This window comes from Cottoperca gobio, chromosome 9 (genome assembly GCF_900634415.1).
Source record: "Cottoperca gobio chromosome 9, fCotGob3.1, whole genome shotgun sequence".
Classification (NCBI taxonomy): domain Eukaryota; kingdom Metazoa; phylum Chordata; class Actinopteri; order Perciformes; family Bovichtidae; genus Cottoperca; species Cottoperca gobio.
In genome coordinates this window covers 14,531,546-14,544,421 of record NC_041363.1, presented here as the reverse complement: position 1 = coordinate 14,544,421, position 12,876 = coordinate 14,531,546, and the positions used below count along the sequence as shown (strand labels likewise).

General features: G+C 38.8%; 1 protein-coding gene across 1 annotated transcript; it reads left to right on the top strand.

The window, feature by feature from the left end:
- The first annotated feature begins 1,279 nt into the window (after positions 1-1,279).
- elovl7a (ELOVL fatty acid elongase 7a) lies at positions 1,280-6,806 on the top strand. The gene is made up of 8 exons (XM_029439486.1): positions 1,280-1,390; positions 3,422-3,550; positions 3,656-3,846; positions 4,422-4,502; positions 4,611-4,667; positions 4,798-4,903; positions 5,010-5,146; positions 5,285-6,806. Exons 2-8 carry the CDS (start codon positions 3,448-3,450, stop codon positions 5,531-5,533), a joined length of 924 nt encoding a protein of 307 aa, XP_029295346.1. The 5' UTR covers positions 1,280-1,390; positions 3,422-3,447; the 3' UTR covers positions 5,534-6,806.
- Positions 6,807-12,876: the final 6,070 nt, after the last annotated feature.

Below are 12,876 nucleotides of genomic sequence, written 5' to 3'. Positions count from 1 at the left end.
TACGTCTTTACTATCATTACAACACTTGCACACCTATCATGGTACTGACACTATATTAGATTGAGACATTTTGTAATATATATGTGTATATATATATTATACATACTACATATTATACAGGTGAGTCTTTCAGTTACTGCAGCTGAGTTGAGAATTAACGAGGCATTCAAAAACACCCAATGTTTTGTTACTCCTGTCAAAATTTACATGTGTGTGTGTGTATATATATGTTCTGTTGTCAGCACTAGCAAGGAGTGATGGTGAATACTTTCTCTCTGCCCACCCTTTTCATAGTTTTACATATTGCCTTGGACACCTGGTACCCAAATGAAGCTTAATAATGACCCCACAGATAACAAAAACAAATCAGTGATCCACATTGTTATTTTGAAATATACCATTATTTATTATGCCCACCCTGCAGAAATCCCTAGGTCGGTGCTACACGAGAATGCTGCGTGTGGTACTTGGCATCAACAAGGATGAGCATGTCACCAACACGCACTTGTATGGGGGGTGGGGGGGTGCTAAGGGTGGGTGAGAAAATAGCGGTCAGGAGAATGAGGCTGGCAGGTCACTCCCAGAGACACCAAGAGCTGCCAGTCAGCAAACTTGTGCTGTGGGAGCCAACACACGGGCACCGATCACGAGGGCGTCCCGCAATAACATACGTGGATGTACTCAGGAAAGATGCGGGAGCAGAAAATACTGGCGAGCTAGCCAGATGCATGGAGGATCGGGATGACTGCAAGCACCGATGGAGGGCCCGTCTGAGGACGACCTAGTAGTCCTGCATATCAGTCCAGTGATTTTGAATATGAAATGATATATTTATATTCAGGATACTGTTTCTGTTTCTATCATCATATAATGAACCAGGTGTCCTTTTCCCCAAATTACCTGAAGTGTCTTGAATTGTACAGTTTTTAACTTGTATGTCTTATAATAAAAGCAATGTGAATGCTACCTTATTTCCTTCACCTACTTCTGTCATTTTACTGTGGTTTTAGGGAGGTTATGGAAAAATACAGCATTAAGCTGTTAATTTCCTTTTATTTGTACTGACAGCAATTATTAAATATGTCAGAACAGGATATTTTTTCTGTACTGTTACACAATCTTGAAATAGCTTTCGATGAGGCATCGTTCAAGTATGAGCAAGTATTGCTTGACCACGAATTGGCCAATCAGCGAAAACGTGGAAACGTAGCTGGGAGACAGGACCACGCCCCCCCGGGGCTCCGATAAGAAGGTAAGAGAGCGCGCCGAGTCTGCGCGTGAACATAGCTGGAAGCACACCTGTTGGGAAGCTGCAGGTGAGCCAGGAGTTGGGATATAGATTCTTTGCCAGATCAAAAGGATTTTTATCGAGTGGCAGCGGTATCTTAAGGTTTGTAATGTGACTTTTTCTTAACTGAATCTGAGTCAAGTGGTTTAAAAAATAAAATAAAAATACTAACGACTATTAAATTAATGGTATGCACAGGTGTGTCGACGCCAAAGCGTGCCCGTGTTTACCGAAACATTTCCTGTTGCGAGTTGCTTAGTATCTGTGAGACTTGTTTTTCATCCATTTCTTATTTTTATTTTTAATCTAGCACCAGCTAACTGAATATTAAATGTCTTACGACACTAAACTGTAATGGCTAAACTTGTTTTTGATATGTATTGTGTTTGGCTGGTTTAATTGAATTGTTTTTTTCTTAAATATTCAACACATTAACGTCTGCCTTTTTAATTACTCTGAATGTGACCAGATTGAGATACTGTAGGACTAGTTCACATTTTACTCAACGATTGAGTGTAGCCCTATCTTTTGTAAAATGAGAGTTAAACATTGTAAATATATATTGTACTCACAGTCTGTGTCTGCGTATAGCAGGCTTTTCATCGGTATCACTGACTATTACGTTAATTGGCGTGTCTAGGCTTGTCTTCATTAGTGTAGAAACTACAGACGGACACGCCTTTTCTCACCGTTCACCGAATGACTTAATCATTCTGTTCATGTTTCCGTTTAATTCAGGTATACACACCTTGAAAACCAGTCATGTTGGGTTCTGTCCTATACACTTAGCTGGATGGAGTTGTATTAATTTACATTTTCTCCCAGCCCCTTTATAAATGGCACAATGTTTTTTTTTTTCTAGAGACCAGAATAATCCAACAAATATATTGACTTTATAAGCTTTTCATTTGATTTTGGTTTGTCAAAGTGACACTTTTGATAAAGGCAAGTTATCCTTGGCATATTTTCCAAACTACAGGCTTCATATAACAGTCAAGTCAGTCACTGGGAATCTTTTTATTTATTTGTTTTCTCAATAGAGCCAATAGCGACCCTGAAACTGCCAGACACCACCCCATGTCCAGAAACTGTTACAGATGGGTTTCATTTTAGACTATTACTTTATTTTGAACTCTTAAGCCATTAATGTTGGGGTCATGATTAATGGCTGATGGCCAGATCACTATAAACACTGCATCACTTGCCTTCAGTTGAGAACATTGGCCAGTTTAAGCTTGGTGTCATTCTGTACATATTGTGTACAGCATTTGAGCAGTAATGTCATTTAACTATTTTCTTCTCTATGTGAATTTATTTTAATGTATACATTTAAGATACAAAAGGATGTCTGCCCACTTACTTTGCTTCCTGCTAACTCTAGAAAAGTTCCCATTTGAGAATATTAAGGCCAAGTTTCACTAGTGTATGCATGAGTCAAGGCAGCATGGGTATTCTTGACACAAGTCCTTTAAATAAAATATAAATGTTTTGTTGTGATAAAATATTAAACATTATCTATACGTACATTTTTCTTGAATAAATTGTAGTCACTGGTCTCTGAAAACAGACACTGACTGCTACTCATTGTACACTCTTTGCTTTGTCTGCCTCAGATGCTCGGAGGTGCAGCAAAGAATGGCTGAGTGGTCTTTTCCTTTGACACTGAATGCCTTTCAGCCATAGCAGTGTGCTGTTTAAGCACAACTAAAATGGCACAACTAAATTCTCTTTAACTACTAACTACTGGGTTGAGCACTGTTAAGATGTAGATCAGTGTTTTTAAAATGCCATCCTGATATGAAAAACCGGTTGCATGTGGAGGAAATGTTTGCCGTGTTTTTTTTGTGTGAACTTTTGCAACAGTTGTTTGGCAGAGGCTTAGTTCCTGGAGAGTATATAATCGTATTGAAAGTAGAGTCATTCTAGCCATTAGTTTACCTTGATGGTTTTGCAATGTAAAACATTGTGATAATTTTCTCATCAAAATCACTTTAATGCAGTGTTTTCTTCATTCCCTGTATTTGGCAGCTTTTGAGTAAACTTACTGATTCTGTGCCGGGCTTCTTATCCAAATACCGCTGAACTTGTTCCTGGTCCAAACTGACTTCCTAACCTTTGCCTTTGCTCTTCTAGGTAAATTGCAAGGGTCTTGTCTGAAAATGGAAATTCTTGGTAAATTGCAAGTATCTGGTCTGAGAATGGAAATTGATAATATAAAGTCTTCAGCCGCACTCATTTATGCTGAGTTCATCCAAAATGCAGGTGAGTTCTTTAAGCATTCAAAGTGACTCTATGGCTTTAAAAAACATGAATCACTTTTCTGTAATCCTTGTTGATCTCTCAAACCTGTCAACAATCCTGTTTCAGACAGACGGACGGCGACCTGGTTCCTTATGTCGTCTCCTCTCCCCCAAACACTCATCATTGCAGCGTACATTTACTTTGTCACATCGCTGGGGCCTCGGATAATGGAGAACCGCAAAGCCTTCGACCTCAAAGGAGTTCTCATAATCTACAACTTCAGTGTGGTGGCTCTCTCGCTATACATGTGCTATGAGGTGATTCCTGTTATATATATATATATATATATATTTTTTTTTGCTTTATTTGTTTACGTGACATTCATGCTATGGAAATGATTCTTTTTGATTTTAAGATTGCTTTGCTGGGCTCATTGTTAAGAAAGGAGCTATGACTCATGCCGTCTGAAGTCTTGTGCAATACTCTCAATAGTATTAGAAATGGGTTTTTTTTACTTGACTATTGATGTGAGGTTAAACCAGATCTGCAAGTGTATGTATTTTCTTTTCCATGCACTATATTCTGCAAAGTTGCATAAAGAGCTGCGTGACTGACTTTGTACTGCGTCTTTGTTGTCAATATGTACTTAATTGTATCGCTCTATTGCATTTCCAATGTACTTATTGTTTTTTGTTTTTTTTCACTAGAATGATATTGTGAAATACTACCAAACACGGCTTTACTGCATTGCAATCAAACATTAAGCTACCGCAACATTTCTAAATTAAAGATTTGAGACTAATTAACAGCTAAAGTTTTTGAAGGTAGTTATGAGTTGTGTCTTTCACAGCCAGCTACTTATGACTTAACCATTTTGCATTGTTCTGTTCAGTATGTGATGTCAGGATGGGGAACCGGATACTCTTTTCACTGTGACTTGGTCGACTACTCTGATTCACCTCAGGCTGCGAGGGTAGGCCACTCCTTCACAGATTTTTGATGTAACAAAACTTGTATGAGATCTGGAATCAAATGTTGTTTTTTAAACCTGTACTGAAATATTCTTTACTGTCTCCTCTAGATGGCAGCAACATGCTGGCTTTACTATTTCTCAAAGTTCATTGAGATGTTGGACACGGTAAGTTGGAAGACCAGCCGTTAGACTTGAATATCTATCTATCTATATTTTATTGCACTAGATTTAGATTGTATTTCACACTATAATTTTATAATTTGTCAAATCCTCTATTTATTTCCCCCCCTCCCAGATCTTCTTTGTGCTGAGGAAGAAGAATAGCCAGGTGACATTTCTTCATGTCTACCACCACTCAATCATGCCCTTCACGTGGTGGTTTGGAGTTCGCTTTTCTGCAGGTAGGATTTCCTCCTGTCCTTTTCAATGTACAACGAATGGTCTTCATGACATTTTATTAAATTCTTGACATTTTGTGACCATCTCTGATTTGCTCTCTATTTACAGGTGGAATGGGGACATTTCATGCCCTGCTTAACTGTGTCGTCCATGTTATCATGTACTCTTACTACGGCCTGACTGCTTTGGGCCCCAAGTACCAGAAGTATCTGTGGTGGAAGAAATACCTGACTACCATTCAGCTGGTAAGTTTGGTAGTCTGCCCAAAACTGTTTACATTTTTATTTTTTTAGACCTCTTGTGCAAGTGTAAATTAACTACCTGTGTGGCATCTTGACAATAGAATTGACTCTTATATTTTTTTTTTTTTTGTTGCTCCCCAGATCCAGTTTGTTATGGTGACTAGCCACATCTCCCAGTATTTCTTCATAAAGGACTGCACCTACCAGTTCCCCATCTTTATCTACATCATCGCCTCTTACGGCCTGATTTTCCTGTTCCTCTTCCTCAACTTTTGGTACCACGCCTACACCAAGGGAAAGAGGCTGCCTAAAGTACTGCAGAATCAGACATGGGCACACCACAGCAACGGAGTTATGAATGGAAATGCCAGTCATGAAAAAGAAGAGTGAGGGAAGAGGGGTTGACCTCAATTATGTAAGCAAACAACTGCAGACTTGAGATTCAACCCCAATGGGTTTGAACTATATTTTCTGATTTTTCTACTTGCAACTGCAAAAGACAATCTTTACATTTTGACAACTTATATTTAGAGTCAAGCTGAAGGGTTTTATCTGTTGTTATTTACAATTGAAAGTAAAGCCCAAGTTCTGCAATGGAAGTTCTCAAATATCCCTCCTTTCTGCTACAGTATGGTTTTAAAATAATTTCAAGCGTCCAAAATCGACTCCACTATTCACACTGACTATAGGGCTTATCCTATAGCAACTTTACTTGATCTTACTTCTCAAAGGAGGTTTGTTTTTGTTTTTAGGAAATCCAGTTTAGGATTTTTAAAGTTGAGCACTGAAAAGTTTTTAATTTCACCTGGCCAAAAAGTCATGTTGACAGTTTAAAGACTATATATTTTATATGGTGTTCAGGCTACACATGTCCTGTCGTTCAGGTCGTTGTTGACTGGTTGCATGCATGCACAACAGGTTGGTTTTTAAAGAAAGAAAAGGAGAGCGTTTTGATCACATGCACGCCCACTTCTCTATGGTTTGAGTCACTGCTGCTGATGGAACAGACATTCAGTAACAAAAAATATATTTTATACAGTAAAATTAAGTTATTCTCCTATGAAGCGATGATGTGACAGAGAAGCCGAGAGGAAGGCTGACAAACCACTGGTTCTTGTAGGATCCAGAGCTTGAGCTAGTTTTACTACTTGTTGCAAAATAACACTATTACAGGACTGCAATATGCACAATTACATGGATTTACTATTTAGCCAACTAGTCAGAAAACGTGAGCCTTGCTTGCCTGCTTTAAGTATTTTGCTTCATTTGTTGAAGTTCTGTGGCTAATGAGGTCTTCAGGTGGCTGCAGCCAGGTAGTGCCTGTGGATTGAGGTCTGGAGTAGTTTTTATATCAAGTTGTTATGATGATCTTAAACTTAAAAGTGAATGTAATGCTCCTATGGTGACTGAGGACACAGGATTGAGCTTGATGTGGAAAGACTTCCCCTTTTTTTTTTTTATTCGGGTGCAAGCCCATGTAACACTAAAGATTTACAGATGCACGTTGCATACAAATGGGGGGGTGAACTTTTTTTTGTTCAGTTCCTTGGCAGCTCCCTTATTATATCAATAGTTAATACTGTAAGAAATGATGTGAAAATGTTTATATTGTTATAGTATTTTATATGTATTTATAAGAAAATAAATGAAACTTTGAAAATTGTCTCTTTGCTGCTTTTTTCCTTTTTCAGCTGTTGAAATTGTGATGCTTTGAGCTGACTGAACTTTCCTTTACCAGTAGGAAGAGCTGTTACAGTTTTAGTGCATTGTAGTAGATGGATCTCTGCACAATGGCTAAAATGAATTTCACATTCATGAAACAGCATGGCATCACTGATGTAAGTCACCAGGTTGAATGTATTGTTGAGCAACTCTCCATTTGGTTCTCTATGTGCAGGATAATGAGTTGAGTGAGTTGTATTGTGTGAAAAGCTTGTTTCTTTAAGCGGTTTGTTTCCAGAACAGGAATGGATTGTTATCCTACAACCATACAATATTCAATTGAGAGGATTTTTATTGCATTAAATGAGTTTTCTCAGCCAGTAGAGAAGCATAACATTACATTTTTATTCCAAGTTAAATCATGGAAACTAAAAGTAAATCCTACTATCGGACAAAGCTCGAGTAGTTTTTCAAAGAAGAATGGGTAAAACCAGTGTCCAGATGTGAAAACCTAATCGAGACCTTTTCACACAAGGCTGTAACTAACTGCTCCCAAAGGTGCATCCACCAAACACTGGCTTTGAGGAGGTGAGAACTTATTCACAAAGTACTACAAATTCTACATTTCTAATGACTTTAGATAATTTTGCATCGATTTTCATCTGACTTTCTTTCTGTTGATTAAAAGAAATATAGCCATGTTAAATCTACTTTTACTTAATGTGAGAACATTCACACAGGGTGAATGCATATGTATGTAAATATAATGTATATCTTTTAGATTTCAGATATTTATATTATATAGGAAAACCAACAGATCCTTTTTTGTCACGGTCAACCCAGGCTTCCCCCCTCTCCATCACATCACACCCAGGAAACTTTGTGTACATCCTTCTGCACTTAAGTTGTACATTATAATACCACCACCAAACAGCCCCTGAGCCTTTTACTGAATGACACTCGGCTATGTGAAGGCAAATATAAGCACTTTTCATACCTAAAAGGAAAATTACATCAGTGTTGGATACAACTACAAATTACAGAAGTCATTTAAAGTCTATTTTGCTTTCCATATAAAATGACTGTGGTGTATATGAGTGCAGAAACTAACCGGTTGAATGAAGAGATGAGAGCAGGCAGCAGGACAGCCTAACCCTTGGAGGGCACGGATGATCGCTATCCACCATGATGAGTTCCAACTACCCCTGTCTGTCTCCAAGCCACCCTCACAGGCCCTCTCCTGGTTTGACTGTGGGAGAGGCTGCGATAACTAGGTCATTATCAGGCTGAATGTGTGAAACGTCTAATCATTGCACATGTGCAACACAAATGAGGTGAGTCCGTGAGCAGGATTTGTTCCTGCCTTTCCCCACAAGAGACTCAATCATTTCTATTGTTAGAAACATTAAAGTTACATTTTATTGTTTCAGTGTTTTCATAGTTTCAGACTAATTGTCAACATCTGCCATCGACATATTTTAGAGACTTGTGTTGTCCAATAACTGGGTGTACAGACTATTTCCTTACCTTGAACATTAATTAAATACATAAAATGTTATCACTTCAGTCTCAATTTGGTCTGATAGTTGAAATAATCATTTATCCTAACTTTATTTAATTGTATCTGTGCAGTGCTTTCTAATCTGTTTTTCATCCATATTAGTCTCTGAGGAAATTTGTGAAAGTATCCTGACCAATAACAATTAAATGAGTTAAATTAAGAGATTTTTTAATTTAATCATCTCCATAGAGCTGAGAGGAATTCTAGTCTGTAGTGATAATTATATTTGGGTTCATAACTTTGCACCTTTTACACAAAAGTAGTAATTCGGACCATTGTTGATATGAAAATAGTGATTTAATCTGCTTATTTTTTTTACATTAAGGTGCTTTAATGGGGACTCTATACAGGATGCCACAGTTGTCACACTACGCCACAATCAAAGGTGACCTCAGTGGTGACTGTCAGGAGCACTCGTGAGGCTTTTGAAATGGCAGAGTCACGGTACATAAGAGGAGAGAGAGAGAGAAAGCTGTAGATGGTAATTGTTCTTCTTCTTTGTGGACACTGTAAATCGCCAGATCCTAACGCTTCCAGCCAGTGGCGCCATCATTTGAGCATGTCTGTTTTCTTGACAGTACTTGTCGTGACTCGTGACAACAGTTTGGAAAATAGTACATCATCGATATGTCTCCTGACCTTTTTTTTATCTTGCAGAAGCAGCTTGGAAACTTTCCAGTGAAGGACAACAATGAGAGAGAACAGAGGGGGCTGGAGAGGATGAAAAACTTGTCCTGCTCCACACACGATTTTATAAACCTCTGTGATATGAGAAGTGTATTTGTGCATATATACAGTGGCACAACTGATGCATCTCTTGAACCTCTTTAATGGTGATTATGCAGAGGGAATTTTGCCAGAAGTGTGTGTGTGTGTGTGTGTGTGTGTGTGTGTGTGTGTGTGTGTGTGTGTGTGCGTACTGCTGAGTCTGTCAGCAGAGAGCAGTTTGTTCTCTCAGAATAATAATTGGTATTTTAGATAATTGTGGGTATTTGGTATGCCTAATTGTAACTGTTCTTACTTTATCCCGTTCTCTGTCTGTTTTCTCCTCCTATTAAGATCCTTTCAGCGTGAAAAAAAAAGGATAACTATGATTTGGGTTATTGAACATTTTTAAATAACAGGCACCGCGCTCTGCTTTCAACAGAATCTGCTTTGACTCGTAATGCCATCAAATTGTAGATGTCTGTGTGAAACTGATCTGATTAAAGTTTCATAAGCCTATTTAAAGTGAAGCATGGTCTCGATTTTCCATTACTGCTACAGCTGGAATAATGCATGCTCGACAAAAAAAACAGGTTTTTCAGAGTCTGTAACTTGTCATTATGTTTATTGTCAGTCACCACACACAGATAACAGTCATGTTGTGTTGTCTCTTTAAAGTCAGACAGCATTGCATAATCTGATAGTTGTGATGTCAGACCGGCCTGAGGCAAAACACATATAGAGTTCAGTGTCAGGACCACGTGAGAGAGATTTGGTAATGTTTAGGGCTGAACATGTTTTATTGTATACATCAGAGACTAATGAAATAGTCCCATTATGATTTGTGCAAATCCTGACATTCCAGAATTTAATTTATTTGTATGTTTATGAACAATTGCATTTGGTTTGCTTTCAACACTGCAGGCTTTGCTGTGCACTTTCACCTTTACATATCTACAAGCATGCTTTTAATTGTATTTGTCCCTTTGGGCCTTTTTGCAGAGACCCCACCCCTAACACCACAAAGAACACCTCTTTCCCTCTCGGTGATGATTACTGTCAACTGTCTGCAGTAGCTATGGGTGCACAGCAGTGGAACAAAATACACAATGCTTTCCAGGTACTTATCTACCCCGCTGCAGTATATAATTTGTCCCAAAGCCGACTTATTGATCACTGTCTTGTCTTCCAATAAGGCCTCAGTAGAGTGAGTCTGGTCTGCTGTGTGTGTCAGCTACTGCCTCTGTGGCTGTAATATGTCATATCTGCTTAAGGACAAGCAGCACAGAAAGGTTATTTACGTATCCTGCTTTTGGATTTTTCATGGTTTAAAGGAATTTTCAGCCTTACATCCTTTAGGATTTATAGATTAAAGACTAAACTATTCCCCTTTGCGCTGACAAACTACAGAAGTACATTTGTATTCAGTTTCTTGCTGTTTACCCAGTGTATGATGTTTTCATGCAACAGTACAGAAGAGGAACAAAGTGTACACCCTTTGCATAGCATTTGCATAACCCTTCCACTCCTGTGAGTTTGATGAGCCTTGGGGCCAGACAGCTTCGTACAGTAGCACTCTGCTTGCTTGCCTTGCTAAATCCCAGGCTGCATGCCTGCTTGCCTGCTTGCCTGGCTGTTCCCCGAGGGCCTGCTACTGCCTGTATTTCTGTCTGCATGTCTTGTTTCTTCCCAGCCTGTCTTCCTGTCATAAATCTGAATTTACCATTATGATATTCAAAGTTACAACTTCAAGGAGTAGTTTGACATTTTAGGTAATATGCTTTTTTGCTTTCTTGTCGAGAGTTAGATGAGCAGATGATTTCTCTGTCTGTTGAATATGAAGCTGGAGCCAGAAGATGGTTATCTTAGTTTAGCAAAAAGACTGGAAAGAGGGGGAAAACGCTAGCACGGTTCTGTCTATAGGTACAACAAATCTGCCTACCAGGATCCCTGAGCCTCACTAATCAACACCTTAGTTTAGTCATCCATACAAAAACTAAATAAAAATTAGAATTTGCAATTAAATGGGGGGTTTTGCGCGGGACTATTTCTTTGTTGCCTGGCAACCTCACAGTGATGAACAAACCTAACCTCCAGTGAAATCAACTAATCAAACAAGTTATAATGCGCTCATTAGTGAGCTTTAGAGGTGCTGGTTGGCAGATATATTTTGCATTTGAACAGAGACATACTTGCTGTTTCCCCCTGTTTCTAGTTGTTCCTTAAACTGATGACCAATCTTTCAGCCAGCACACAGCCTCTTTAATGATAGTCTGATTCAAATGTCATCGCTATTATCCACTGTGCGAAATATGGCTGGCTGTTACAGCTGTTCATGCTCCCAGTCAATATTTGGATGAAGGAAGAGATAAATTACCTGCAGTGTATATTTATATGAGTCTCTTCACTCAGGGAGCAATGGGAACATTACCTCAAAATGTGTTCTCAGAAACAAAGTAACAACAGCACAGTCACATTTGCCGGATGATATTTCCTATTATCTCATCTCTCTGAGCTTCTGAGTTTTTGTAAGGTTTTATGGACTCTCTGAGCTTTTTCATCCTTGTTATTGTAGTTACTGTTCTCCATAAATTCTAGTTTTACAGTCTGAACATGGACAGAGTGTTGAAGAACGTACAGCCACAGGAATCAGCAATACAAACACTATGTGAGTAATATGATGTTTTGAGCCGTTCGTCCGGGATGGTAGCCGTAAGCTGAACATGTTCCAGACATGTAAGAACGGACGGCAATCAGATTTGGCAACAGTTGTCCAGATGGGCCTCTCATAAGGTACACACTTTAATTTGATTTGATCATTGTTGATGTTTGCCATATATAGTGTTGTTACATAAGTGCTGCTATGCACTTGTTTTACCCTTCAAGCTGTTCATGGGCCAGAGCTACTATAATCTTCAAGTCCTTATTACCTGAGGTGTGCACTGAATGAATCAAACTTAAATTGACCTGCAGTCCTATTCAATTTAAAGGGGTGCTCCAACAATTTAATGCTAAAGGAGACTTGCAAGGGACATTTGAAAAATTATTGTCAAAAGCAATGCAACAGATGCTCTGATATCCCAGTTTTTAGGCCCTTGTATGTGTCAAACTGCAAAACTGCTGGATGTCTTTTCAGTGGACTCTTCCTATCTGGTAAAAGCCCACATATTTCAATCTGTATGCCCCCAGTTTGCAAAACAGGAGGCCTCCTTGTTCAAATTCAAGCCCAGGCTGAGATCAAAAACCTGATGATATCACTATGATATCGCCAGATTCAATTCTACAAAAGGTTCTTTACTCAAAGTCCACCTAATAGCTTTTTCCGAGGCTGAAGACTGCAAGTAAAAAGTCAAGCGAAAAGGTTGACAATGAGTTAAAGCAAAAGTTTAATATTTTGGAAAATACACTTATTTGCTTTCTGGCAGAGAGACTGAAATGTCCTTCAATGCGAGGCTACCACCTGCAGCCAGTTACGTTAGCTTAACACAAAGACGGGGGAAACGGTTGTCAAATGGCAACAACATTCGCCTACCTGTATCTCTAAGGTTCACTAATAAAATACAATTACTTTGTATCTGAGTACCCCTGAACTCTGGCTACTAAGTCATTCACATCACCATTACTATCCAAACACAATATGCACACAAAGTTTTGCGCACAATCGTTTCTATCTCAAATGTTAATCCAAATGTTCTAGATAACTAGGCAGCAGCTCAAAGTCCTGCCTGTTTAAATTCACATCTTGACTGAGGCGAGAATCTCTCTTGACCAAACACCATGGCTCCAGTCCCTCCAGGGCAAAAAG

Bases quoted from the DNA above. Each gene is read 5' to 3' on its own strand.
- elovl7a (XM_029439486.1), top strand. From the start codon at position 3,448: ATGGAAATTCTTGGTAAATTGCAAGTATCTGGTCTGAGAATGGAAATT. The intron at 3,551-3,655 runs GTGAGTTCTTTA...ATCCTGTTTCAG, and splicing joins TGAGTTCATCCAAAATGCAG to ACAGACGGACGGCGACCTGG. The intron at 3,847-4,421 runs GTGATTCCTGTT...TGTTCTGTTCAG, and splicing joins CGCTATACATGTGCTATGAG to TATGTGATGTCAGGATGGGG.